This window comes from Eleginops maclovinus, chromosome 2 (genome assembly GCF_036324505.1).
Source record: "Eleginops maclovinus isolate JMC-PN-2008 ecotype Puerto Natales chromosome 2, JC_Emac_rtc_rv5, whole genome shotgun sequence".
Classification (NCBI taxonomy): Eukaryota; Metazoa; Chordata; class Actinopteri; order Perciformes; family Eleginopidae; genus Eleginops; species Eleginops maclovinus.
Window position 1 is genome coordinate 1,703,918 of NC_086350.1, and position 27,980 is coordinate 1,731,897.

A 27,980-nucleotide genomic window follows, 5' to 3' on the forward strand; every position below is an offset into this window, starting at 1 on the left:
GTCTTCTCCCTCAAACAGGGATTTGGAGGATCACAGAAACAGTTGAATGTAACTTTTCCAAATGTGTCACCACTTTATAAAACATATGTTCAGTCTTTTTAACTCATTTCAAAACTTAAGTGTAACCTTAACATTTCAAACATGTCCCCACTTTATACAAGATATCCTCACTCCCAAAAAAGTGTGTGTGTGTGTCTGGAAGGGGACTGGATGTGAAGTGACCCTCATGAACATGACAATGAACAGAGTTGTGCTTTTCTATGTCAGGGCCCTACGCTGCATTGCATTTGCAAAAGATCAAATTGGCCAAAGGTCTGTCAGTCATTTGTGCACGATAGGGACGTAGTATGATGCCACCATGGCTGAAAACTCGCTCCACTGGAGCACTAGAGGCAGGCACTGCCAAGACTCTGGTGGCCACTCGGAAGAGTGAAGGAAGGGACTTCATGTTCAGTGCCCAGAACAAAAGGGCGCTCTGTCCTTCGGCTGTGTCTACGTAGTGACTTAGCTGTAGTGCTGGAGTGGTCCCAACATCCTTCTTCTGCCTCTTATGGTATGCAGCAAACAGCCCTTCTCCTTGTCCAATGTCCTCTTGCTCTTCTTCATCAACCAGAGGCACAGGTTGCTCAGTCTCTGCAGCATCTTGCAGGATCAATTCTGGAAAAACATTTAACAGCAGAAACAAAAGAGCCCTGTCACCGTTGGTGTTGGTGATACAGTGTTAGACTTGATGCTGTCAATAAGATCAGACTGCCAGAAAAAAAGTTGCATTGAAGTCAATAATATTTACCTTTAACTTGTTGTGCCACCTCTGCCTTGATGTCACGATTGACCAGTACATGGTGCTCCACCCACAGCAGAGAAAAGGCTGGATCCAAAGCGGCTGCTTTGAGGTAGACTGGGTCTGAAAAGGGGGCAGTGATCCCATCTTGAGTCCCGGCCATTTTCACATTAATGAAGATCCCAAGAAATCTTTTGTTCAGGGATGCCTGGAGACTTCCGATCAGGCCGCTCAGGAAACAAACTTGAGGCTTCAGCTTCTCAAGGTGATGATTAAGGGACAAGACGGATGGAACAACTGCACTGATTGTGACGACCTTCTCTCCCTGTGTCAAATCAGTTGTTTCTCCAAACGGCTTCAAGATGTCCACCAACTCCTTCAACAGATTCCACTTTTCTAGAATGGCACAGAGCTTTATATGATCACACTGCAGGACTGCCTCTACTTGCCTCAGTGTTGAGTTCCATCTTGTGTTGACTGCAGCAGGGATGCCTTTCTGTTCCCCAAATTCACTATCAAACACATCTTTGAATGTTGTGCTTGTGTGCAGCAATGAGCTAAGTTTTGATAACTTGGAAAGAGAAGGACATGCCACTTTTGTTTCTTTCAAACCGTCTCCCACCACCAGCTGAAGAGTATGCGCAAAACACTGCAGGCGCTGTTTCTTTCCCATAGCAGCATCTACCGTATGCTGTTCTTCCAGGGTTATGTCACACCAGAGATCAAGGTCATCAAGATGATCTCCGTCATCATCCTCTTGTTCACTGGGGAAGCACACAGTGAAGGCCTTTCGCATGTTAGCAGCATTGTCACTAATAATGTAGTCCAATTTATCTTTGATGTTGTATTCATCGCATATTGACTCAAATTGGTCTCAGATTCGTTCAGCTGTGTGTGAGCCTTTGAAGCGATTGCAGGCCAAGAGATTTGTATTTAGCTGTATCCTCTCTTCAGCTGTCTCTTTCTATATCCAGTGGACAGTGACACCAAGGAATCCCCACATCTTTCGGTCAGACCAAATGCCCACAGTGACTGAAACATGCTCAGAGTTGCTCAATTGAGTTTTTAATCTTGAACGTCTCTCCCCAGCGAGGCTCTCTGTTTTTGATGTCAACGTTCTGCGACACACTGGGCTGTACTTACTGTCAATTACTGTCAGAAGGTGCCGAAAACTCTTGTGTTCCACAATAGACATGGGAAGGTTGCAATCAATAATCAAGTCGGACAGTATTGCGTTGGTGATAGCCTTCTGCTGTGGATGACTCATGCTGTAATGCGCTTCACGACTGTCCAAGAATTGTGAGATTGAAGGCTGTTGTGGCTCATCTATGATGCTTCTACTCATCTGGTATTCTTCAAATCTGTAACAGGTAAGCATATGAAACAGATGTCAGAAAGTCCCTTATAGCCACACATAAATTGCATTTGAAACTATCTCCTCATATATCAATGCTAACATTTATGTTTGTATTATTATGACTTGTATTGTATACTGTAAGATTGTGTTTGTTTTAACATTGCATTGATAAAATACATTTCCATTTTCAGTGTACACTTACTATATTAATTTATATTTGTCCTGCTTTACCTTGCCATCAAGCAGCCCTTTCCGCCAGGAAACTGAAGCATGCTTGTTAATTCACTCTCTCCAGAACACCTGATTCCATTGGCAAAAACAGCAATTTTACCTGCATCACACAGAAATGGCTGGTCTACTGCTGACTCAATGATTCAGTTTAATTGTGGTATTCTATGTCTTCGTTGATAGTTCAGCTTTGTTGTGATTTACCTAAATTACATAAACGACCTGAATGAGGCAGCAGTAGACTAGCAACTCCTTTGTGCCGCAAAGTAAAATAGCCATTTTTGTCAATGGAATCTGGTGTGCTGGAGAGAGTGAGATATACTTAGTTTTCCTATCGGAAAAAATCGTCTGGCAGCAAGCTCAAATGGTACACATATTTATAACATAAAGTACATTAAACTGACCTTGATTTGATTAGGCTTGCTTTAGTTTTGCTGCTGGTTGCAGTCTACTGTGTATGATCCACTGACTAGCTGCTAAGTCCATACAATCTCGCTTCAAAAAATCCTAAACTATCCTTTTACAATATGAGTATGGATAAGTTCACTATTTCGCACTTTGAGCCCCATTTCTGGTTTGTCTAGGATGAAATAGTGTGTTTGACACCGACAGTTTAACGACTGGTCCCCCATGCTTCATGTACGGGCATTCATAAAGCGGTCCTTAAAGGTTCGTTTTCAAAGATGTGCACCTCACCGAGTGCTCACTGGTTTTTCTGTTTAATTTGGCATGTTGTATTCCAAATATCAAGCGGAAGTTAAAAGCCTACTCAGTGAGGTATCTGGAAACATAGCTAGTTCCACAATAGCAAATAACAGGATGGAAACCAAATACTTCGCCGATATATTTCTTTAACACCCACGAACACCGCTTACCTCTCGGTGAGTTGCTCATCCTTGAAAGTTTAGGGTTGTTTTAAGGACAATGTTATGAATGCCTGTAGCCAACCATTCTGAAGCAGGGGGTGATTCCAAATTAGCCAAAAGCTGGAGACTGGACCCATCATCAACATTTCTATTTCATCCAAGACGACCCAGAAAGGGGCTCAGAGTGCAGAATAGTGAACCCATCTATTACTGAACCCACAGGAGATACCGTTCAGTGTGTTCGTAAACCAAGGCGACGTTTACAGTCTCATCGATATGTAGCTAGCTAGCAGTTAGCCGATAAGCTAGTGCTGGCTTTCATTCAAAACGTACCGTTCTTTAAGTTCAAATGTCGAACGAAGTTGGAAGTTGTCTCGTCTCCGTCTGTTATCTTCGTCCCGCATGTTTTACAGACTGCAGGTCTTTTTTTGGTGACCACCTCAAAGTTTTTAAATCCAAACAAAACTACCCGTGGTTTCATTGCTGCCTGCTTGGCGCCTTAGTCTGTTCCGCCTCGTTGGTTGTCCAGTACTTTGATTGGTTGGATGCTGTCCGATCAAAACAACGTGGATCTAATTTGATTGGATGTCGTGCCATATACACACACACACACACACACACACACACACACACACACACACACACACACACACACACACACACACACACACACACACACACACACACACACACACACACACACACACACACACACAGACAGACAGACAGACAGACAGACAGACAGACAGACAGACAGACAGACAGACAGACACACACGTTACGCACACAGATGCACACAGGTGCAAAGAGAGATAGCGCAGTCCATGTAAAGAGTTTGTAAAAGTGTTTCAGAGTTTGTAAAAGTGTTTCGGAGTTTGTAAAGAGTTTGTAAAAGTGTTTCAGAGTTTGTAAAAGTGTTTCAGAGTTTGTAAAGAGTTTGTAAAAGTGTTTCAGAGTTTGTAAAGAGTTTGTAAAAGTGTTTCAGAGTTTGTAAAGAGTTTGTAAAAGTGTTTCAGAGTTTGTAAAGAGTTTGTAAAAGTGTTTCAGAGTTTGTAAAGAGTTTGTAAAAGTGTTTCAGAGTTTGTAAAGAGTTTGTAAAAGTGTTTCAGAGTTTGTAAAGAGTTTGTAAAAGTGTTTCAGAGTTTGTGAAAGTGTTTCAGAGTTTGTAAAAGTGTTTCGGAGTTTGTAAAGAGTTTGTAAAAGTGTTTCAGAGTTTGTAAAGAGTTTGTAAAAGTGTTTCAGAGTTTGTGAAAGTGTTTCAGAGTTTGTAAAGAGTTTGTAAAAGTGTTTCAGAGTTTGTGAAAGTGTTTCGGAGTTTGTAAAGAGTTTGTGAAAGTGTTTCAGAGTTTGTGAAAGTGTTTCAGAGTTTGTAAAGAGTTTGTAAAAGTGTTTCAGAGTTTGTGAAAGTGTTTCAGAGTTTGTGAAAGTGTTTCAGAGTTTGTGAAAGTGTTTCGGAGTTTGTAAAGAGTTTGTGAAAGTGTTTCAGAGTTTGTGAAAGTGTTTCAGAGTTTGTAAAAGTGTTTCAGAGTTTGTGAAAGTGTTTCGGAGTTTGTGAAAGTGTTTCGGAGTTTGTAAAGAGTTTGTAAAAGTGTTTCAGAGTTTGTGAAAGTGTTTCGGAGTTTGTAAAGAGTTTGTAAAAGTGTTTCAGAGTTTGTAAAAGTGTTTCGGAGTTTGTAAAGAGTTTGTAAAGAGTTTGTAAAAGTGTTTCGGAGTTTGTAAAGCCACCGTAGTTATGCTCCTAACTGTTTTTCTCGTAGTGTTTGCTTTTAAAAAAAGGTTCCTGGACAGTGACTTCTGAATATTTGATATTGTGTGTTATTTGGGATATATGTGCTTTCTACTGTAGATATGTTTATACTTTTATTACTTTCTGTTCATGTTTAGATCTAGATTGTATTATTTATTATACTTTATTCCACCTTTCAAATGTTTTAAGGCCTGAACACACTGCTGCTCCTGTAACGCAAGCATTTCCCAACTTGGGATCAATAAAGTGTCTATCTATATGAATCTCAGTGGGTTCCAGGTACTTTTCATCAATGCATTGCTTTGGTCTGGCTTTGCTCCTCACTGATTGGTTGCACACACTTTGAATGTACAGAAGGTGAGGCTCGTAATCGTATTTAAAAACGGGCATTGGGGATTCAATAAATACTATAACACCTTAAATTGTGAACAAAAACATCACTCAGGTAGTCTCAATGATTTATTATATGTATTATTAAAAGGTGTGAATTAAATAAGGCACATTCACATCATTTTAAAACATCCAAAACCTTCAGAATAAAACCATTGGTACAAAAATAATTAAGACTTGGCTTTGGCTGTGTCGCAGCTTTGACATCCATTCAACTCAAAGTGCATCACAAAGACACGAACCATGGAGGGTGGAGACGAAGGGACGAAACACATGGAGTCTGAAGCGTCACCCTCACTGAAACATGCACGAGTACATGAAGTCAGAGCTGAACATGAGCCGTTTCTACAGACGCTTCATTAGGTTTTAATTCACTGAATGTCCTCTAATGTTGAAGGACCACACTGAAGGGTTTTGCTCGTGATTTGTTTTCCATCGCTGTGGACCAATTTCTAAATCCTAAAAGATGTTTCCCTCTTTTATTAAAATCACTGCCTGCTCCAAAACAAATCAGATTTTTTATTTATTCTTCTTTAAATACCCATTTGACCCAATAAATCTTCATCCATTATCTGTTTGGTAGCCTTTATTCCCTTTTTAATGCTGGAAACGACTTCTAACGAGATTCCTTTTAATCCTAAAAAGCAGGTTTCTGGTGAAATAAATGAATGTATTTAATATCAAAAATGCTCTAAAGAAACAACATCTATCTGCAGCATTTCCCAAATACTCAAGATTTTCCAAGTACGATCTTTATTCTAACAAAAGGAATTAACCTAACATATTTCCGTATGATGTAATCAATACTTAGTAGCAGTGATGCAAAATATAAGGTTTAATTGGATATTAGAAACCAGCAGTGTGATCCTTTAACCTGATCTATATCTGAGGAGAAAACACACATTTGTGACATTCAGGAAAAAGATGAACCTCTCTGAACACACGACACATCACCAGGGGTCATAAATAGCATTAAATAATCCTAAATAAAAACAAGTGGAGTAGTAGGATGTTAAACGGTGAAGACATAAAGAGCAAAACCAAACTTTAAATCAATATTTGAACACTGAAAAATTCAAGTAAACTACATGTCTCTCTGACGGAGCTACAGGCTAAAGGCTGAAGACTAAAGCAAACAACATGATTGAATGTCTGTTTGCATCCCTTTATCTTATCATGTGAAGGCTGGAGGAAGACAGTGCTTCTCAGGAGAGGAAGAGGAGTGGAGAGTTTCTCCCGACTGGTTGATAAAACCAACGGTGTCTCATTATTTTTCTGCAGAAACAGAAACAGCAGGATCATTCATCTGAAATGTTAAACAAACTGGTTAAATTACAGTTATTAGCATCAAAGGTTACTACCAGAGTTACAGCAAATATACGAGGCAGCTTTCCTATCCGATCTCTAACTGCGGGCTTTAAGTTGGTGGCGTCTGTGTGACCAGAGGGTGGATATCATTTTCTAAGTCTGATCGAACTTATTCTCTCATGTCTGATTTAAAGGGTTTAAAATATAGTTTTTTGCCAGGAAAATCTCTCTTGCCAAGATCACTCATCTTAAAATGTTTTGAAAACCAGGTAAAAACACGTCTTGGCAGCTGATTCATCGTTTTGATTTTTTTTAGGTGTTTGTTGTTGTAACACCGACTCTCGGCCTCAAGAGGATGAAAAGTGCATTACTACCCAACATTTATGACTATTTAAAGGATTTATTTATATTTTTCCAGGTGAGTTTTAGTGTCTCCATGCACTGTAAACAAAAGGTGCATATAATAGGTATTACTGTCCTGTCTTTGTTTTGGTTAGAAATGTAATTTAATCTGCATTGATCTGCTGTTAGCATTATGCAGAATGGGTGCCTCTTGTGGCCAAAGTGCATATTACAACAGAAATGATTTCAAAAGAATGCTTTAAAATGATTAAATACAGCAGTAATATTGCTATGGATTTTCTCTAAATAATAGGTTTTATAATAGTAGTATATTTAACTCATAATTATATCATTCACAATATAACTCAAAGTTAATCCTGGCAAACCTTTTTCTTCCACCTGTTTTTAAATCATAAAGACAGGAGAGAAAAGTTCATCTCCACAATATTTATTTCCCCACTCGCCTCCTGCAGTCCTACATCCGAGGGAAAGGGAAACCAAACGACTGTTCCTCCTCCTGGTCATTCACAACCTTCACGACCTGACTCTCCCTCATCACCCCCATCACTCTGGATCGAGGGGGGGAGGTCGGGGGGACAGGCGCAAGAGGAGGCCCCGCCCTCGTTTCCTTGTTCATCACATGACTCCAACTGTCCGTTTAGAAGTGTTAGAGGAGATTCAGAAGGAGTGTGTGTAGATGAAGTGTGTTTAGGAGGGTCTGTAGACGAGTTGTGTGTTAGAGGAGGTTCAGAAGGAGTGTGTGTAGATGAAGTGTGTGTAGATGAAGTGTGTGTAGGAGGGTCTGTAGATGAGTTGTGTGTTAGAGGAGATTCAGAAGGAGTGTGTGTAGATGAAGTGTGTGTAGGAGGAGGTTCAGAAGGAGTGTGTGTAGATGAAGTGTGTGTAGGAGGAGGTTCAGATGAGGTGTGTGTAGGAGGAGGTTCAGATGAGGTGTGTGTAGGAGGAGGTTCCGATGAGGTGTGTGTAGGAGGAGGTTCAGATGAGGTGTGTGTAGGAGGAGGTTCAGATGAGGTGTGTGAAGGAGATGATTCAGAAGAGGTGTGTGTAGATGGAGTATGTGAAGGAGGGTTTTCAAATAAGGTGTGTGTAGAAGGTTCTGAACACGAGTTGTGGGTAAGAGGAAATTCAGGAGGAGTGTGTGTAGGAGGAAGTTCAGAGGAGGTGTGTGTAGGAGGAAGTTCAGATGAGGTGTGTGTAGAGGAAGTGTGTGTTGGAGGGTTTTCAGCAGAATTCTCACTGCTAATGCTGCAGACATCAGTGTCGTCAGCGTGTGTGTCGTCCGTCTGGTGTCTCTCCCGTGGAGTGTGTTCAGCTGCGTTCAGAGCGTGTGTGTCGTCCGTCTGGTGTCTCTCCCGTGGAGTGTGTTCAGCTGCGTTCACAGCGTGTGTGTCGTCCGTCTGGTGTATCTCCTGTGCAGTGTGTTCAGCTGCGTTCACAGCGTGTGTGTCGTCCGTCTGGTGTATCTCCTGTGCAGTGTGTTCAGCTGCGTTCACAGCGTGTGTGTCGTCCGTCTGGTGTATCTCCTGTGCAGTGTGTTCAGCTGCGTTCACAGCGTGTGTGTCGTCCGTCTGGTGTATCTCCTGTGCAGTGTGTTCAGCTGCGTTCACAGCGTGTGTGTCGTCCGTCTGGTGTCTCTCCCGTGGAGTGTGTTCAGCTGCGTTCACAGCGTGTGTGTCGTCCGTCTGGTGTATCTCCTGTGCAGTGTGTTCAGCTGCGTTCACAGCGTGTGTGTCGTCCGTCTGGTGTCTCTCCTGTGCAGTGTGTTCAGCTGCGTTCACAGCGTGTGTGTCGTCCGTCTGGTGTATCTCCCGTGGAGTGTGTTCAGCTGCGTTCACAGCGTGTGTGTCATCCGTCTGGTGTATCTCCCGTGCAGTGTGTTCAGCTGCGTTCACAGCGTGTGTGTCGTCCGTCTGGTGTCTCTCCCGTGGAGTGTGTTCAGCTGCGTTCACAGCGTGTGTGTCGTCCGTCTGGTGTCTCTCCCGTGGAGTGTGTTCAATGTGTGTGTGGTCCTCTGTCGGGCCTCCTGAGTCCAGGGTGTGCCAGCGACCCAGGGGCCGCTCCCTCTGCCGGGCCCCGCCTTCGAGGCTCGCCGAGGGGCTGCTGACCTCCAGCGTCTCCCCCCTCCTCAGCCTGCTCCTCTCCGGACTCCCCTGAGGAAGGGAAATCTAAAATCAGTAACAGCGTCACGTTAGCACGCAGAGAGAGATTCTAAACTCAAAAGTACCTGGCTGAGGTTTGGGGAACCCCTGGACGATCCTTTCTTCATGTGATTAATCCTGAACCAAAGCACAGTTATTAAATTGACTCAAACTGAATTATTGTTTCCTATATTCTGATTATCTGACAGCCGATCTTACCTGCTGATGGACTGAGCCAGTTTCTGTCTCCGGCCGTTGGCGTGATCCTGCAGCCGCAGACGCTGCACAAAAGAATGAGCTGCGGAGACAAACCAGGGAATCAAATCCTAAATCCTTACAGGCTGGTGATGATGGGCAAGAATTAAGCATTTTGTTCCAAAGCCGACAACTTTGATGACGTAATGCTGATATTAATTACCCAGAGCGCCTTTGGGCACGGAGAGGAGTTTGATTGGCTCGGCGTCGGGAGAAAGTCCGGACGCTTTCTGCAGAGCTCTCAGGATCTCCGTGTTCTGCAGGAGGAAAATATGAAGTTAGTCGATTTATATTGATTAACGTTATTATTCCTGGGTTTTGTACCGACAAAACACAATATTTTTTCTGACCTTTTATTACCGTATTTTTATCCAAAAAGCCAAGAAAATTTCAATAAAACCGAGCTAAATAGAAATAAGAGGTAGAGGATAGAGAAATAAACCCAACAGTGCGGGAAAGATATGAATAATACAAAAGGTATATTTGTTCAAAATAGCAAACAGAAAAGTCTTTGCTGGATTTAAAAGAAGAAGGAATTTCAGATGTACAAAATACAGCCTATAAAGTGAATTTCATTTCATGGAGAAGACGAATTCCAATTACCATAAATATCTGAAGCATTTTATTTCCAAGGGAACATTCGAATAATGTACACGGTAAAAAAAACAATTGAAAAAAACAACAAAATATTAGCAAAAAAAGTCTGAAAATGACCAGAAAATCTTCCAAAAATAATTTTAGAAGTAGTTTTAATGTCCCTACAGTGTGTGTGTGTGTGTGTGTGTGTGTGTGTGTGTGTGTGTGTGTGTGTGTGTGTGTGTGTCTCGTCACCTTGCCGCCCAGCTCGTAGGCGCAGTCCAGTGGCGTCCTCTGCCTCTTGTTCCTGAGGCCGGGCGCTGCCCCCCCCCCTCAACAGCTGCTCCACCAGCTCCTGGTGACCCCCTCGCACCGCCTCGTGCAGCGCCGTGTTCCCCTGCAGGTTCACCACGTTCACTAGCGCGTCACTCTGCACGCGCGCACACGCACACGCACACGCACACACACACACACAAAAAGCAGGAAAAAAATGATGAAAAATCTGAAAACACCCAAAAATGTCCCAAATGTAAATCGAAAAATGTCTGAAAATTACGTCGTTAATTTGGGCTTCAAAATATTGTTTAGAAATCTTTAAAGACTTACTTAAATATGTCCATAAAGGTCTTAGAGAACTCTGTGTACCTGTAACAAGGTGCTGGCCGTCTCCAGGCTCCCGCACAGACAGGCCTGTATGAGCGGCGTGTTTCCATAGTGATCCTTTTTGTTCAGTTTGGCGTTACACTCGAGCAGGGACCTCATCACCTGACACACACACACACACACACACACACACACACACACACACACACACACACACACACACACACACACACACACACACACACACACACACACACACACACACACACACACACACACACACACACACACAGTCCTTTAAAATGTTCCTTTAGGTTCCCTTTTCCTTCTGCACCGCTGTCTTTCTACCACCAGATGGAGCTAGAGAGCGTGGCTGAATGAACGCACCACACTTCCTGTCTGCAGTCATAAACATGAGGGTTGCTGTTGACCCACTTCTACATAACAGGCTGCTGCAAGAAGTGTATTATTATCAGTGTGTGTGACACAGCAGTGTGTGTGATGCCGCAGTATGTGTGATGCCGCAGTATGTGTGACACCAGACTGCCAACAGGACACCTGTTGCCTTAGGAAGGACTGAGGTCTGCATCCAATCAGAGACAGAGGTCATTTACATTTAAAAACAAATAACAATAATTAAAAGCAGTTAAAAAATATGATCTTCAGTTTCTGCGTGCTCCTACCTGGACGTGGCTGTTCTGGGCGGCCAGGTGCAGCGGCGTGGCGCTGTGGTTGTTGCGGGCGTTGACGTTGGCTCCGTGGCGGATCAGCAGAGCGAGCAGCGGCGTGTGTCCCTGCAGCGCGGCCACGTGCAGCGGCGTGAAGCCGTCCACGTTACAGCTGTTCACCCCCAGAGAGCCGGCCTGCTGCACCGAGAGCTGCAGCACAGAGGAGCACAGTCACACATTACTGTACCAACGTTAGCCGCCTTTAGCTTAGCGGTGGTGACGTGAAGTCATGTGACCGTGCTGTAGTTCCTTTATAGCCCAACATTAGCATCCTTTAGCTTAGCGGTGGTGACGTGAAGTCATGTGACCGTGCTGTAGTTCCTTTATAGCCCAACATTAGCCTCCGTTAGCTTAGCGGTGGTGTAGTTCCTTGGTAAAAAACGGATATTGAACTTCCACCACGTCAGATTCTGTCTCTTACCTTCTGAGTGGGAGCGCAGTTTGGACACTGACACAGCGGGTGGCAGAGCAGAACCTCGGTCCGAAGCTCTTCGTCATCCTCTTCGTCATCAATCCACTCCAACAAGTAACGCACCTGAACATACACACACAGTTATTAATGAGTCCAAACCTCCAGATATGGATGTTCAGAAGCAGAAAATGCTTTAACTTCTCACCATCTCCACATCGCCGTCAGCTACAGCGCGCAGCAGCTTCTCCACCTGTCCACACACACACACACACACACACACACACACACACACACACACACACACACACACACACACACACACACACACACACACACACACACACACACACACACACACACACACACACACACACACACACACACACACACACACACACACACGTTTTTGTGTATGTTAATGGTCTGCAAAGGCTAAAATCCTGAAGTGCCGAACCCGTCTTTAACCAAGACTCCCTGGAGGAAGAGATCTTGCATCTCACTGGGACTTTTTTGCTAAATGCAATAAATACTGCAGCTGTTTCTGAGAGAAGTCTCTATCTGCAGTTTGAAGGACCTTCCTGGAGTACGTTGGTCGGTTACCTCTCGGTGTCGAATCCGCTCTCCCTCCGGTTTGGCCTCGGAGTTCAGGGAGGATTCACTGGAGACGGAGGATCGCCGGCTGCTGCAGTCTGAAGCCAGAGGGGAGCGACTGGGAGACTGAGGGGGGGAGGGTATAGTATACAGAGGACATATGGATCAACACAATGGAACGCAACATTTAAAAGAGATTTCTAGCTTCTCATGCATTTCATAACACATCTGTGCCTCTTTATCAATTGTAAAGCACGTTTAATTGCCCTTGAGTCTGAAACGTGGTATAATATAAATAAAGTAACGTGAGTGAAAGCTCCATTTTCCCCACGGAGGATTTTGGTTTTGAAAAAAAGAAATGGAGTAAAAAAAAAGGTCTGAGGAAAAGGAAACTCACATCGACTCCACTGCTGCTGCGCTGAGTTGACTGCAGCAACACCAGGATCTACGAAGAACACACACACACACACACACACACACACACACTTCAGGATCTCTGCAGGAGGAATTCTCCCTAAGAGGTCAGATCCATCATCAAACCTCACTGCTCATTTAACAAGATCCACCACCTCTTCCCACTGCCTCAGGACATGTCTATATCTCAAATCACCTCGTGCTTTTAGTTTGAGCATACCTACTTTTTGCAACATTTGAACTACAACATAACCCGCCTATTTTGTTACATGCAGATATTTGGACATTTCTCAGGATGTAGAACCACTACTGCAATATGAAACCATGTATTTCTAAATTCAGGGAGATTTATTACCGTGATCAGGCTGCTGATGACTTGATGACATTAAAAAGAACATTTAGTTCCCTGTTTGTCACTCTTGGAGTTGAGTGAACATTAGCCACCTTTAGCTTAGCGGTGGTGACGTGAAGTCATGTGACCGTGCTGTAGTTCCTTTATAGCCCAACATTAGCCTCCTTTAGCTTAGCGGTGGTGACGTGAAGTCATGTGACCGTGCTGTAGTTCCTTTATAGCCCAACATTAGCCTCCTTTAGCGTAGCCGTGGTGACGTGAAGTCATGTGACCGTGCTGTAGTTCCTTTATAGCCCAACATTAGCTTTTTACTTCAGAAATCATAGAGTGGTGTTAATATGTGTAGATTATCCTGCTTAACAAAACGTTTGTTTGACACAGAGATTATTTTCTGCAATAATCCAATGGAGGAATCCCATTGGACGAGGGAGATGCTGCCTTCAGGGTCCAACAAAGACATACAAATTCTCAGCATCTAATAAAGACGTTTCCTCTGACCTTGGGGTTGAGGGCGACGTGCAGCGGGGTTTCTCGGCTCTTGTTGTAGACGTCGGTGTTCGCTCCGTTCTCCAGCAGCACCACGATGATCCCCTCGTAGCCCCAACGCGCCGCGATGTGCAGCGCTGTGTCGCCTTTATCGTTCTGCAGGTCCAGGCGGCACATCTGCACGTCGTAGTAAACCAACGCCTTCACACACTGACACACACGAGATGAAATACATTCCAAAAAAGAGAAAAGGAGGGTCATGGCCGAAAGCATATGACTAACAACAACAACAATAACAAACCGAGTGTTTACTCACGTCTTCGTGGCCGTACATACAGGCGAGGTGCAGCGGTGTGTTCCCGTTGTTGTCCTGAGCGTCAGTGTTGGCTTTATAGTGCAGCAGCAGCAGCTACAGGTGACACGTTTCAAATTCATACGGAATTAATAGAAAGACAACAATTTATACCTGCTATAAATGATCTGTGTGTGTGTGTGTGTGTGTGTTCACCGTGACTCCTTGGTACCCCCGTTGGCAGGCCAGGTGCAGTGGAGCGAGGGCGTGGTAGTCCGTGGCATTCACCAGTGCTCCTTTACACACCAGCAGGTCGATCAGCTGGGCCTGACCTACACACACACACACACACACACACGTTGTTAAAGGATGTCATGATTTATCTGTGTGTGTGTGTTAACGGCTGCTCACCGTAGATGGCGGCGACGTGCAGCGGAGTGTAACCTCGGTCGTCCCTGGAGAACGGCGTGACGATGGACGAGTCGTTCAACCGCCTGCGACAGGAAGTCAACAAACAAAAGTTACTTTAGTTTACTTTAATGGATCACAGGTGAAAATGTGGAAAATATATTTAAAATATCTGAAAAATATATAAAATTGTTAGCAAAACCCAGGGGGGAAAATGGGGGGAAAAAGTAGAGAAATATCAGATTTCTAGTCAAATTTGTGCAAATTGACATCAAAAAATGTCTACAAATTAGAAGTATGTGTGTTATCCATAGGGGATAATATTGCGGTTAATAAAGATAAAAGATAAAGGCTGAAAAAGATCTCACAAAGCCCCAACTAAATCATTATTAAAAATAAGTTAAAATGTGTAAATAAATATTAGAAAAATGTTTAAATAATACGTGAAAGATGTAAAAAAATGTAAATAATAATCAGTAAAGATGTGAAAAATACAAAGGGAAACTTTTCCCCAAAAACATCTGGAAGTTAATAGTAAAATATATACATTCATTCCTGCCTACAGTTTAATCAGTGTCAAATGTTTCTCTGCAGATCTTCAGAAGGACTCTGAACACTGCAGTGTGTGTGTGTGTGTGTGTGTGTGTGTGTGTGTGTGTGTGTGTGTGTGGGGGGGGGTTCCTATGGGAAGTGAAAGAGCAAACGTGTTCGTCAGTTATGATGCAGCAACAACAAAAATCTAAAAAGGGGAAATGAGTCGAAAGGAAAGCAGTTTCTTCGTTCACTGTTAAACCTGTGACTAAAGCGGCTTCCTTACTACATGTTATTTCTTCTGTGCATAAGTGTGTGTGTGTGTGTGTGTGTGTGTGTACTGACCCGGACACCTGGAAGTCACAGAGGTCACAGGAGCAGAGGGGGTGACACATACTAACGTCCTCGTTGTTTTCTCCTTCACTCAGCAGACGCTGCACCTCCGCCTCGTCTCCATTAGCTATGTGCTGTCACTCACACACACACACACACACACACACACACACACACACACACACACACACACACACACACACACACACACACACACACACACACACACACACACACACACACACACACACACACACACACACACACACACACACACACACACACACACACACACACACACACACACACACACACACACACACACACTATAAATGACGGTGTTTCATGACAGGTAGCGAGTTCTACCTGGGAGCCCTTAAGAGGAACATAAACCTTTATATTCAGCCCTAAAGATGATTTGTCCTGCCCTTTATTTCCTGAACATGTCACTGTTTGGTAAGGGACACTGATGCATGCTGGGAGGTAGCGGCTCACCTCGAACAGACAGTGGATGGGCGTGGCGGCGCTCTGTGACAGCAGACTCATCCTCTCTTTGAACAACGCCTTGTTATTCAGAGCACCGGAGCCCTGAGGGGACAAAACACATGGACGAGATTTTGTTAAAAGCTGTGAAAAAATTATATATTTGTCCCTCATTTGCCTCCGTAGGCCCTCAGTGTGTGTGTGTGTGTGTGTGTGTGTGTGTGTGTGTGTGTGTGTGTGTGTGTGTGTGTGTGTGTGTTGTGACTCACGGTGTGTGTGTCCTGCAGCTTCCCCAGGTTGATGAACTGGACAGCAGCCTCGAAGGTGCTCAGACAGTAGCTCAGCTCGTCTTTACTCGAGTGGCTGAAGCAGAAGTTCTTGATGTAGCTCAGGTTGGCCATCCTGAGGACAGACAGCAGCACCATGAGGGCTGAGCTACGACACAGGCCGAAGGACCTTTGAGATACAAACACTCACAAAAACATCAAAGACAATTTGAATTTGCTCTGGGATTATTATGATGATTTTTTGATTGAATATTTGTTGAGATTTTAGTTGGAAACGAAGAAAAAGTTTAGAATCCAGAAAAAAATCAACATTGATTTAAATTTGTGAGAAAAACTCAAAAATATGCTAAATATTTTTGGGGGGGTTTCCCGAAGATTAAAAAGTTATAAAATTGCAAGACAGATCAGAAACCTGGCGCCCACTTAGGTGTGCATGTCACCATTTGAGGGGTTAAGAGAATGTAAGAGTATCTTTATCTTAAAAGAACAGCAACAGGGACATTTACACACTCCAGAAGTCATCCGTGCTTACTCTGCACTGTACACTAGGTCAAAGGACCCCCCCACCCCCACGCCCTTGTTCACCAGTTGGGGATTTCCGTCTTCACCAGCAGATAGAGGATGACGGACAGAAGGTCGTCTGCACACACAGCCTCGATGCTCACTGCAGAGAAACACACACACACACACACACACACACACACACACACACACACACACACACACACACACACACACACACACACACACACACACACACACACACACACACACACACACACACACACACACACACACACACACACACACACACACACACACACACACACACACACACACTGTTAGCGGTAGAGGAGGGAAGAAGAACAAGAAGAAGAACAAGAAGAAGAGGAGCTGCAGCACAGGCAGTATGAGAAAAATAAAGAGCTTTCTGCACATTAAAGCATGGAAACATGTCCCAGGAGAGACACTTGAAAAGTAACCAAAGCAGAAATGCAGTTCAATAGAAGTATAAAGTGGCATGAAATGAAGTAAAAGTACCTCAAACTTGTACTTAAGTACTTGAGTAAATGCATTAAGTGACACTGCACCACTGGCTGGTAAAACATGGAAGAACCCGGGTATAAACGCGATGCTGCGTCGCTGCCAGCCTCGAACCGAGTGAGTGAATCAGTCTTGACAAGGGTTATTGGAAACGGATCGTACCAATCTGCAGGCTGACAGCGGGGGTCGTTGTGGGCCAATGAGCTTTAGATTTCCAAAACAAACTGGACAAACACATCCGAGGCAGACAGAGCGGGTATTGTGCTGCGAGCTGATCTGATAACAGAGAGGACGCTCACACATTACCCAGAGTTCAGTGTGCCTCCACAGAGGTGACGACCGAAAATGTACTGCAGTGTTTTAGGGATATAGGTTGAAAATATAAATACATTCATGATTTAGGGTTTATACAAATAACTTCAGAGATTTAATATATATATTTTCAAGATTACACTCTGAAACTTCCATGAAAAACAATTGCATATTTTTGGGGATAATGAAAATGTGAAAGTAAAATATTACAAATTTACAAAAAACGTTTTTTCTCAAAAATGTAAAAAAAAAAACTGGAATATTTTTTTAAAACTGAGGAATTTCCTAAAATAAATTAGGATTTTTTTCTCACAGTTTACACTTTTTTTATGGAAATGTGTGAAGTGAACACATTCAGGATTTGTATTATTATTATTATAAAAGTGTAGATCATGAGGACTAAACACACACACACACACACACTCTTACCGGATGCTCGGGGGCTCTGGGTGGCGGTCAGGGCGACTCTGCGCAGACACATCAGTTTGAGGAGGGGGGAGGTCTGCAGGTTCAGCTGACTCAGCTCTCTCTTCGCCCGGGACAAGTTTATACTGAGGAACCAAAAACAGCAGAGCATAAAACAGGGCTTCAGTCGAGCGTTCATATCTCTGCACTTCTTTCACGGCAACTATGCAAACTCGGTCCAAAATTCAAAGCAGGTCAGTCCTGAGATAAGGACTGTTCAAGTGTCCAAATGTTTTTCCTTATATTGAAGCTTTTTACAGAATGTGTTTTCCCTTGCAAAACAGATCTGCTTCTCCAAGTGCCTTACAGTTATTACAGAAGGCAAATGATAAAACATCGAGGGTGGCAACCTAAGGTTAAGATCCATAACTCTGCCTCGATCCGTTTCTTATTTGAACTTCAAATCTTTTCCCTATTTTTGTTTTAATTCAGCAGGAAATGTAGTTCCTCTTTGTGCTCATGCTGCATGATATGTATTATTACTTAGACAGGAAGTGGAATATGAACAGACTTCTATGATCAGGTGCAGTACTTTGCATTAGCAGTACCGTACCTGAACTCCGGTTTGACCCCCAGCTCTTTCTGCTGCAGATCCTGCAGACTGCGCGTGGTTTTATTGAAGGCAGCGTCCTGGTGAGACATGAGAGCAAAACCGTGAACCTTTTTAAAGTAAATTAACATATATTTGTACAAACTCACAAACTCTACTCAAATAAAAGCACCAACGTCAAGAATGCAACTTCTTTATCCTCCAATGTAAAATCATATCGCTCCATGTACTCCATTAAAAGGTGTGTGTGTCATTCAGAGTAATCAGAGGGACTTCAAACATACCTGGCTGGCTTCAATCGTTCCCACAAAGTTGAAAATTAAATCATGGATACCATGATGAACATACATCTGGGAGAAGGAGAAACACACAGAGACTTTAAAGGTTACACACAACAGCTGGGAGAAAGACCAATACTTTAAAGAGTCCTCTCCTGCTGATGTTCAGGTGTATATCAGTATGTAGAGTCTCTACTTTAAAGAGTCCTCTCCTGCTGATGTTCAGGTGTATATCAGTATGTAGCGTCTCTACTTTAAAGAGTCCTCTCCTGCTGATGTTCAGGTGTATATCAGTATGTAGAGTCTCTACTTTAAAGAGTCCTCTCCTGCTGATGTTCAGGTGTATATCAGTATGTAGAGTCTCTACTTTAAAGAGTCCTCTCCTGCTGATGTTCAGGTGTATATCAGTATGTAGAATCTCTACTTTAAAGAGTCCTCTCCTGCTGATGTTCAGGTGTATATCAGTATGTAGCGTCTCTACTTTAAAGAGTCCTCTCCTGCTGATGTTCAGGTGTATATCAGTATGTAGTGTCTCTACTTTAAAGAGTCCTCTCCTGCTGATGTTCAGGTGTATATCAGTATGTAGTGTCTCTACTTTAAAGAGTCCTCTCCTGCTGATGTTCAGGTGTATATCAGTATGTAGTGTCTCTACTTTAAAGAGTCCTCTCCTGTTGATGTTCAGGTGTATATCAGTATGTAGTGTCTCTACTTTAAAGAGTCCTCTCCTGTTGATGTTCAGGTGTATATCAGTATGTAGTGTCTCTACTTTAAAGAGTCCTCTCCTGCTGATGTTCAGGTGTATATCAGTATGTAGTGTCTCTACTTTAAAGAGTCCTCTCCTGCTGATGTTCAGGTGTATATCAGTATGTAGTGTCTCTACTTTAAAGAGTCCTCTCCTGCTGATGTTCAGGTGTATATCAGTATGTAGTGTCTCTACTTTAAAGAGTCCTCTCCTGCTGATGTTCAGGTGTATATCATTATGTAGTGTCTCTACTTTAAAGAGTCCTCTCCTGCTGATGTTCAGGTGTGTATCAGTATGTAGTGTCTCTACTTTAAAGAGTCCTCTCCTGCTGATGTTCAGGTGTATATCAGTATGTAGTGTCTCTACTTTAAAGAGTCCTCTCCTGCTGATGTTCAGGTGTATATCCTTATGTAGTGTCTCTACTTTAAAGAGTCCTCTCCTGCTGATGTTCAGGTGTGTATCCGTATGTAGTGTCTCTACTTTAAAGAGTCCTCTCCTGCTGATGTTCAGGTGTATATCAGTATGTAGTGTCTCTACTTTAAAGAGTCCTCTCCTGCTGATGTTCAGGTGTATATCAGTATGTAGTGTCTCTACTTTAAAGAGTCCTCTCCTGCTGATGTTCGGGTGAAGTAGATTTTGGGACGTTACCTCCACAGCCTGTTTTAGCAGAGTCATCTGAAGCTCCTGCTTGGCCAGGAGTCTCTGTAAACAGTAATCAGAGCAGAAAATGCATTAGTCACCGCTCAGGATGTGATGCAACTGCGATTAGGCGGAAAATTGAGAGGAGGGAGAGTCAGAGAAGATCTGATTAGCCTCCAGAGATGTCTCGTGTCCTGTGGTGATTTTACTCATCTAAGAGTTTGTGCCAAAGGTCAGGGGCCACATCAGGAAGGTGTTTCCTTTAGACAATCAGAACATCTGATTAAAGCTGCTCTTCCTCTTTGTAAAAAGGAGCCTGGTCCAGGACTCAACTCTCCTTATTGGCTTTGGATTGAGTTGATCTACGTTGTTTTGCAACTGTTTTACTATGAAAACAGAGAACAGTTTATCATTTCCATATATGAGCCATCAAAGCCTGGAAACACTTTGATAATTCAGTAAAAAAATGTATTATAAATAAAGAAATATTGTACATAAATGGATTTCAGAGAGAGAGAGATACTTTATTTTAATTACATATTTATTTTGGTGGTTTAAGTTATCAGGGCAGTCATCACGCAGACCATGGGCACTGTGTCCCACATGGAAGTTTTAGCCTGTTAGGCTATGTCAGCATGTCATGTTCTGAATGCCAACTACTAAAATAAATAACAGAAGTCCAAATCTTGTCGCTTTTTGGGCAGCTTTCAGACAGACTGTACATTATGCACTGTATCCCATATGAAATTGGCATTTTCTCTCTCGGTTAGCAGGAAGTTAGCCTGTTATGCTATTTCAGCATTTCATATTCTACTGTATATGCTTCCTACTCAAATGTAAAACAAAAGTCTACATCTTGTAGCTTTTTTGGCAGGAAGTTGGCATTTTCTTTTAAAGTTAGCAGGAAGTTAGCCTGTTATGCTTTGTTGGCATGTTAGGCAGTATATGCAAATGCTCCACTAACTAAACTAATGAAAGTCATAATTATTATAGTGGTTGCTTTCAGACACCGTGTGCACTCTATCCGCTGGAAGTTACCATCAAGTTAGCAGGAAGTTAGCACGTTAGGCTAGGTCAGCATGGGGGTGCACACCCTATAACAACATGCCCCTATTCCAACATCCCCTAAAAAGTGAAGTGCCGCTACTAGTAGAGGTATGTCGGAATAGCAGCATGTAACCGTCAGCATGTTATGCATTTTATGTCAACTCCCTGCTAACTTAGCTTGAAATGCTAACTTCCTGTGCCATACGGTGCATAGGGTCTGTCTGAAAACTGCCACACAAATGAAAAAATAATTGACTCCTTGAGGAAAATACTGTAAAGTCTTTCTAAACTTACACATGTGGAAATTAGCATCGGTGTTACATTGCTAAAGATTGAAATGAGAAGCATTTCAGAGGACCTTGGTTCAGTGAGAGCACAAGAGGTGTAAACAGGGTCACATCTCAATTAGCTGACGCGTTTATCCAAAACTAAATGGTGCACGAAGTTTTCTATGATTTATGATTGTCCTCAAAGGGTCCACAATCAGACAAATCTCGAGACAAATCAAATGATACACGATGTTAGAACGAGTTATGATGTTTAACTGCAGCACATGACAGCACACTGAGTAACAATTGAAATCCATTTATTTGTGACTTGCTGCGATGCTCAACAAGATTACATCGCGAACTAGAACAACCAGTGGAGTCAGAGGATAGCTCCACATCAAGTCTGACTTGAAATCATCTGAATATGAAGAGGTTTTTATCTCCAACACATCGGTTATCGTTTATTCCTGCAGGTTTCACTCACCAGGCGAGAGTCTCTCAGCAGACACTGAAGACATTTAGTGTAAAGACCGTTCACCGAGTCCTGAGGGGAGAGAGGAGAGGCAGACTTTAAATCTGCTATAAGTTTACTATCCTTCAGGTAATGACTTCTGTTAAAGGAAGAGGAGAACAGACAGAAGGTCTTACTGTAAGGCAAGCCAAGTTTACAGATACTTCTTTCATATTTCACTTACTTTCAAATGCTCTTATTTATACCGTGGATGTGTTCTGATTTGATTTATTGAACAAAATGTGACTCCTTAAAGAACGGTAGAGGATTAGGACATGTGAAAAAAGAGGTCTGACAAAAAGGCAGTTTAATTTAAGACTTTTTTCTCCAAATTAAGATTGTAATCTCATAATTTGCACTAGGATTTTGTTTCATTTTTTCTCAGAATTGTGAATTTTTCTGACTCATTTTCTTAAGAATTTTTCTGACTTTTTTTCTTGAATATTTCAGAATTGTTTTTTAGTATTTTTGGGAAATGTTTTCTTTCTGACTTTTTCTCAAAATGATTGTTTTTACTTATTATTGCAGCTTTTTTCTTTATTGAACATTTAAGAGTGTCTTTTGTCTACGACTCTAAAATCATAGACTATCTGCAGATTATTTTCAGTAAAATAAAAATATATTTTCACGCAAATTTAGGAATTCATGGCAATAACTAATAGTCCATCATTTGAATTCTCTTTAACTTTCTCAGAATTCTGACTTTTTTGATCATTTTTCATTATTTCTTTATTAGAACTGAGTCTCACTTTTGGTCTCGGTCCTCTCTCGTATTAAATAATATTTTAGTCTCATGATTTATTTGGCCTTTCATCGGCACCTTCTCCTTTGAAGTAGGATCTGATTCTCGAGTAAGAATAAAGACGGTAAAAGGAGGTAAGTAGATATCTGGCCGTACGATGTGGTGCCGCAGCCCCCTCCTCTCCTGCTCTCTGAAGTTCTGGCAGAAGTTCTGGATGAGTTTGTCCAGTTTCAGCGCGTGGCGGCCCAGGAACTCCCGGACGTCCTGCAGGCTCCGCAGGCAGAAGGGGGGCGGCGGGCTGAGCTCGACCGGGCCGGGTTCCACCTCCACGGGCCGGGAGAGGACCAGGATGCTGTAGCTCTGCTCCTGCTGGTTGTAGAACGTCTCCTCGAACAGGATGGGCACCGAGGCTGGGGAGCCGGAGCCCAGCAGGACCCGCCTGTCCTGGATCCGGACCTCCTGATACAACAACACACCTCTGATGAGTTAGTACTCAGGGTTAACAGAGCTGAGGTAAATTAAGGGAAGATTTAATTACAGTATATATAGTATAGAGGCATATAGGATAAGAGAAGTTCAACTGGAAGAAATAACAATCAAGGCGCAGTGCTTTCCGGCATCAAATAGAAGTCCAGAAAGCATCAGCTGGTGGAATAATGCAGATTTTCATGTGTGTGTGCATCCTCTCCACCAGTCTGTCACATGTTTGGTTATTTTTTAGTAAATGATTCAGTTTTTTTTTTGGTATGTTATGACTGTTCTTCTTTATCTTTCTTCGGTTTAAAGGGTTTGATTGAACAACAAACCTTCCCGTCCGCAGTGAGGTATCCGTCCTCCGCCGGCTGCAGCACATAGCTGTCGAACTGAGAGTCCGAGAAGCTGCTGACGGTCAAACTTCCAACACACGGCACCAGAACCTGAAGGCAACACGGCACCACAGAAGATATTTTACTTCTTCAATTCAATTCATTAACCACTCAACACAGATTTAGACTGACCTATCCCAAATAAATTCCATTTCCCTGATTTGTTTTATATTATTCCAGGACTTTGTCTCCCCTGTGAGCTGCTGGTGTGTGAAAGAGGAGACGTCTGTTTGTTTTTGTCCAGACAGGGAAGGAAAAGTACATCAGATACTGAAGCTGCGTGGTTTGCACAATGCTGAGAGTAAAAAGGAAACTGAAATGATGTCAGACAGCAGAACATACTGCAGCATTGAGCAAAATTGATTTACATTTTTTTTAAAAGGAGCTTTCTGATGAAGTTAATATTTCAAGAAAAACAATCTGAATTTCGAACACAAAAATGTGTAAATGTGCCAGATACAAATGTACCAGTCATAAAGAATGATATTCTCTGAGATCATAAAGTTGTATATTTTGGAAAAAAAGGCGCATTAATTTACAAGAAAGATATGAGAATATTAATTTAGATTATAAACTTGTACATTTGCAATAAAATTCACAAGAATGGGAGAAAAATACTCGACTATTCTGAGATCATTTAGTCCTATATGTGTTAGAAAACACTCATGAATTAACAAGAAACAACAACATTATTAAAGATTATAAAGAGGTATGTTTTACTAGAAAAAGTCTTGACTATTCTGAGGTTATAAAGACGTACGTTTTCAAGACTGAGATTAAATCCTCAAATGTACTTTACAAAAACACACCAAAGTGATGTAAAACAGATAAAAGCAGCCCAGAAACGGTATGTTCTGACTCAACGGGACTGTAGATCCCTAAAAATGTTGAGACATATCATAACACAACTTTTCATATATTTAATAGAAATTAAAGTCCTAGGTTTCACATCAACAGTTCATCCAGACTTACACTCCATACTCTTTAAAGTGAAACCAAAGCGAAACACTTTTTTCACATTCAGCGTCATTTAGAGATATAGAGATGGATTTGATCACGAGACAGGAAAGGTAGTGCAACCAGGAAGTGTTGAACAGCGTGCATTGTGGGTATTCTGTCTATTTGTTGAGTTTTGTTCAGCGGTGAAATGCATAGAGAAACTGTAATCCTGTTGGATGCATTTTCTGTTAGAAAGCAGAAATATGTTGGAGTATAAATGGTTGAAAAGAATAAGATTTACGGAGCAAGGGAGAGACGTGACACTCAGAGATTTACAGGATTAAATTAGTCAATCTCCAAAAGAAAACTAATGAGTGAAGAGGAAACAAATGACAATATAGTTTAATATTAAATATTAAACTGTTCTAACGATGTTTTCATCTTGTTCAGATAATTAAAACAAATACAAATCATCCAAAATCACCCGGGGGAAAAAATGACACTGGCTTTTTGTAGAGAGGACCCTGAAGGCACCACCGCTTCCTTCAGGGTTCAAGACAGAAACACGACATCCCTGCACCGCTCTGTTCCTGGTTGGGTTTTTTTCACCTAGTTTGAGGTTAGAATTGGGACTCACGATGCCGTGCAGCTCGGCCACTCGGCTGCAGAGGTCCGGTCTCTGCTTCTCCAGCGCCAGGTAGAACGGGTTCTTCAGGATGTTCTCATCATACACCGCCATAAGGAGCTGCAGGTCGGGAACCTGCTGACGGAAGAAAGGGTGATTCAATTAAAAGGATGCTGAGAAAAGATAACCCTTTACTATCCCTCGAAAGCATTTAGGAGCAGTCGATCATCAGACATCTGATCCCACCCACAGCTCTTACCTTCGGGTTTGAGATTTAAGGTCTCTAAAAGCAGGCTAAACCGGTACACACTAATTCATACCAATGTCCATTACACCCAACAAACAAATGTAATGTACAGTTTAAAGGTCGTCCATGTGCAGTGTGCGTCATTGTCAGTATGTTTTGTGTGCAAACTGTGTTCATAAGTCATGTGTGAATATGCTGTTGCCGGGCGGAATCCAAAACTAATTTTCTATGAAGACAATTAAGCATATCGTATCTTTATCAACTGTTAAGAAACTCAGGTGTCACAGCAGCAGCAGGAGTACAAGTGAAACACAGATCAGAGCAGGTTGCAGTTCACACGGGGACAGCAAGAATATAAAATGTAGGTAAAAGAATAAATAAAAAGTGAGTTTACATTTATTGAGAAGAGACGATGTTGAACAGTAAGTGAAACGTGAGGTCGTGTGAATGAAATATTCACTTGTTTATTACCCCACTGGATTCTGATTGGTTCATTTGTACATTACAGACCGTTGCTAAGGAGGTTCATGGGACCAGAGTCTGTGAGGCTGAACTTTTTACTTTCTGGTGGCAATAAAATGACGAGTTAAACCCCAAATTATTATTACATTTGATCCTGATAAGATCATCGATGTTGGAACTAAATGTCACGGCAACGCATCCGAGATATTTCCCTCTGAACCACAAATATTGACTTCATGTTGGCGCAGATATGAATAGAGAAAGTATGACTTATGAGTTCACAATAAAACACAAGAGGAAATACTGAGCATGAAGTCAAATCCAATCAATTTGCCGATTACTGATGTTTGAGGTAAACAAACAGACCTTATCATTTCTGTTTGAAGGGTATTAACCGTCTGGTTTGAAGTTGAAAGGCAACAGCCTTCCTTCAGACTGTTTTACAGGATTGTTACGACGTGGTGTTTCTTAATTTTTGTCTGTGAATTAGCGGAGTTTATTTCCTGTCTGCTGCGGGAAAAAAGACATGATCCCTCACTGGCTTCCCACCGAAATCCCCGGCTGGAATATTGAAACCATGGAGCCAAAATCCCACCAAAATGAGTATTTTCAGCTTTTAAACACACGTAAAGTCACTTAAAATAGGCGATAAACTCCTTTCCAAATGGCGGAGGATTTAGCGTGACTTTCTGACTTTTTTCGGTCAATGTCAGAACAGTAGAGTAGCTAATACAGTTTTATTTCATCACTGAATTATGCAAGTATTACACAGAAATACTCATTTAACTTCAAGTTTCCAATAAATACCGAGACCTGAGAGCAACTTTTACCAGGAATAAATGCAGAGTTCTTCCTCACTGAAGAGTCCGAGCTCCAGAGGCTTTACTGTTGAATACAGAACAGTAACTCCATAGTTTCTGGAGATGAAAATGACCTCAGGATGTAAATTAACGTGTGATATGATTCATAGTAGCTGGAAATGTGTGATCCGTCAGCTGATACTGTCCTCAGGTACACAGATTTCTACTGATCTGGATTAAAAAGACAAATCGGTGTTAAATATAAGAAACGGGAGCTGAGCCAAAGAAGTTTTCATTAAATCTCGCTTTCAACAAGTCAAAGAAATCCCTGATACACACCTGAACATCAGCAGGAGAGGACTCTTTAAAGTAGAGACACTACATACTGATATACACCTGAACATCAGCAGGAGAGGACTCTTTAAAGTAGAGACTCTACATACTGATATACACCTGAACATCAGCAGGAGAGGACTCTTTAAAGTAGAGACTCTACATACTGATATACACCTGAACATCAGCAGGAGAGGACTCTTTAAAGTAGAGACACTACATACTGATATACACCTGAACATCAGCAGGAGAGGACTCTTTAAAGTAGAGACACTACATACTGATATACACCTGAACATCAGCAGGAGAGGACTCTTTAAAGTAGAGACACTACATACTGATATACATCTGAACATCAGCAGGAGAGGACTCTTTAAAGTAGAGACGCTACATACTGATATACACCTGAACATCAGCAGGAGAGGACTCTTTAAAGTAGAGACACTACATACTGATATACACCTGAACATCAGCAGGAGAGGACTCTTTAAAGTAGAGACTCTACATACTGATATACACCTGAACATCAGCAGGAGAGGACTCTTTAAAGTAGAGACGCTACATACTGATATACACCTGAACATCAGCAGGAGAGGACTCTTTAAAGTAGAGACACTACATACTGATATACACCTGAACATCAGCAGGAGAGGACTCTTTAAAGTAGAGACTCTACATACTGATATACACCTGAACATCAGCAGGAGAGGACTCTTTAAAGTAGAGACGCTACATACTGATATACACCTGAACATCAGCAGGAGAGGACTCTTTAAAGTAGAGACACTACATACTGATATACACCTGAACATCAGCAGGAGAGGACTCTTTAAAGTAGAGACTCTACATACTGATATACACCTGAACATCAGCAGGAGAGGACTCTTTAAAGTAGAGACACTACATACTGATATACACCTGAACATCAGCAGGAGAGGACTCTTTAAAGTAGAGACACTACATACTGATATACACCTGAACATCAGCAGGAGAGGACTCTTTAAAGTAGAGACACTACATACTGATATACACCTGAACATCAGCAGGAGAGGACTCTTTAAAGTGGAGACTCTACATACTGATATACACCTGAACATCAGCAGGAGAGGACTCTTTAAAGTCACCTCATCTCTCTGCTTAGAAATCAGCTTCATCCTCCCTCCGCTCCTCTGCAGACTGA

The 27,980-nt window shown here is 42.3% G+C and overlaps 1 protein-coding gene across 1 annotated transcript; it reads right to left on the minus strand.

Moving 5' to 3' along the window:
• Positions 1–5,425: 5,425 nt before the first annotated feature.
• ankrd27 (ankyrin repeat domain 27 (VPS9 domain)) lies at positions 5,426–27,969 on the minus strand. The gene is given in 31 exon segments (XM_063907981.1): positions 5,426–7,764; positions 7,849–7,874; positions 7,971–9,190; positions 9,265–9,316; positions 9,398–9,476; positions 9,597–9,690; positions 10,265–10,339; positions 10,341–10,439; positions 10,655–10,774; positions 11,296–11,490; positions 11,762–11,875; positions 11,958–12,002; positions 12,353–12,469; positions 12,741–12,788; positions 13,608–13,805; positions 13,912–14,004; positions 14,104–14,219; positions 14,299–14,381; positions 15,172–15,293; positions 15,655–15,747; positions 15,912–16,044; positions 16,515–16,593; positions 17,715–17,836; positions 18,304–18,380; positions 18,585–18,650; positions 19,969–20,022; positions 21,760–21,819; positions 22,685–22,987; positions 23,335–23,445; positions 24,971–25,093; positions 27,925–27,969. Coding segments are annotated over 31 exon segments (4,371 nt in total). The 5' UTR covers positions 27,955–27,969; the 3' UTR covers positions 5,426–7,540.
• Positions 27,970–27,980: the final 11 nt, after the last annotated feature.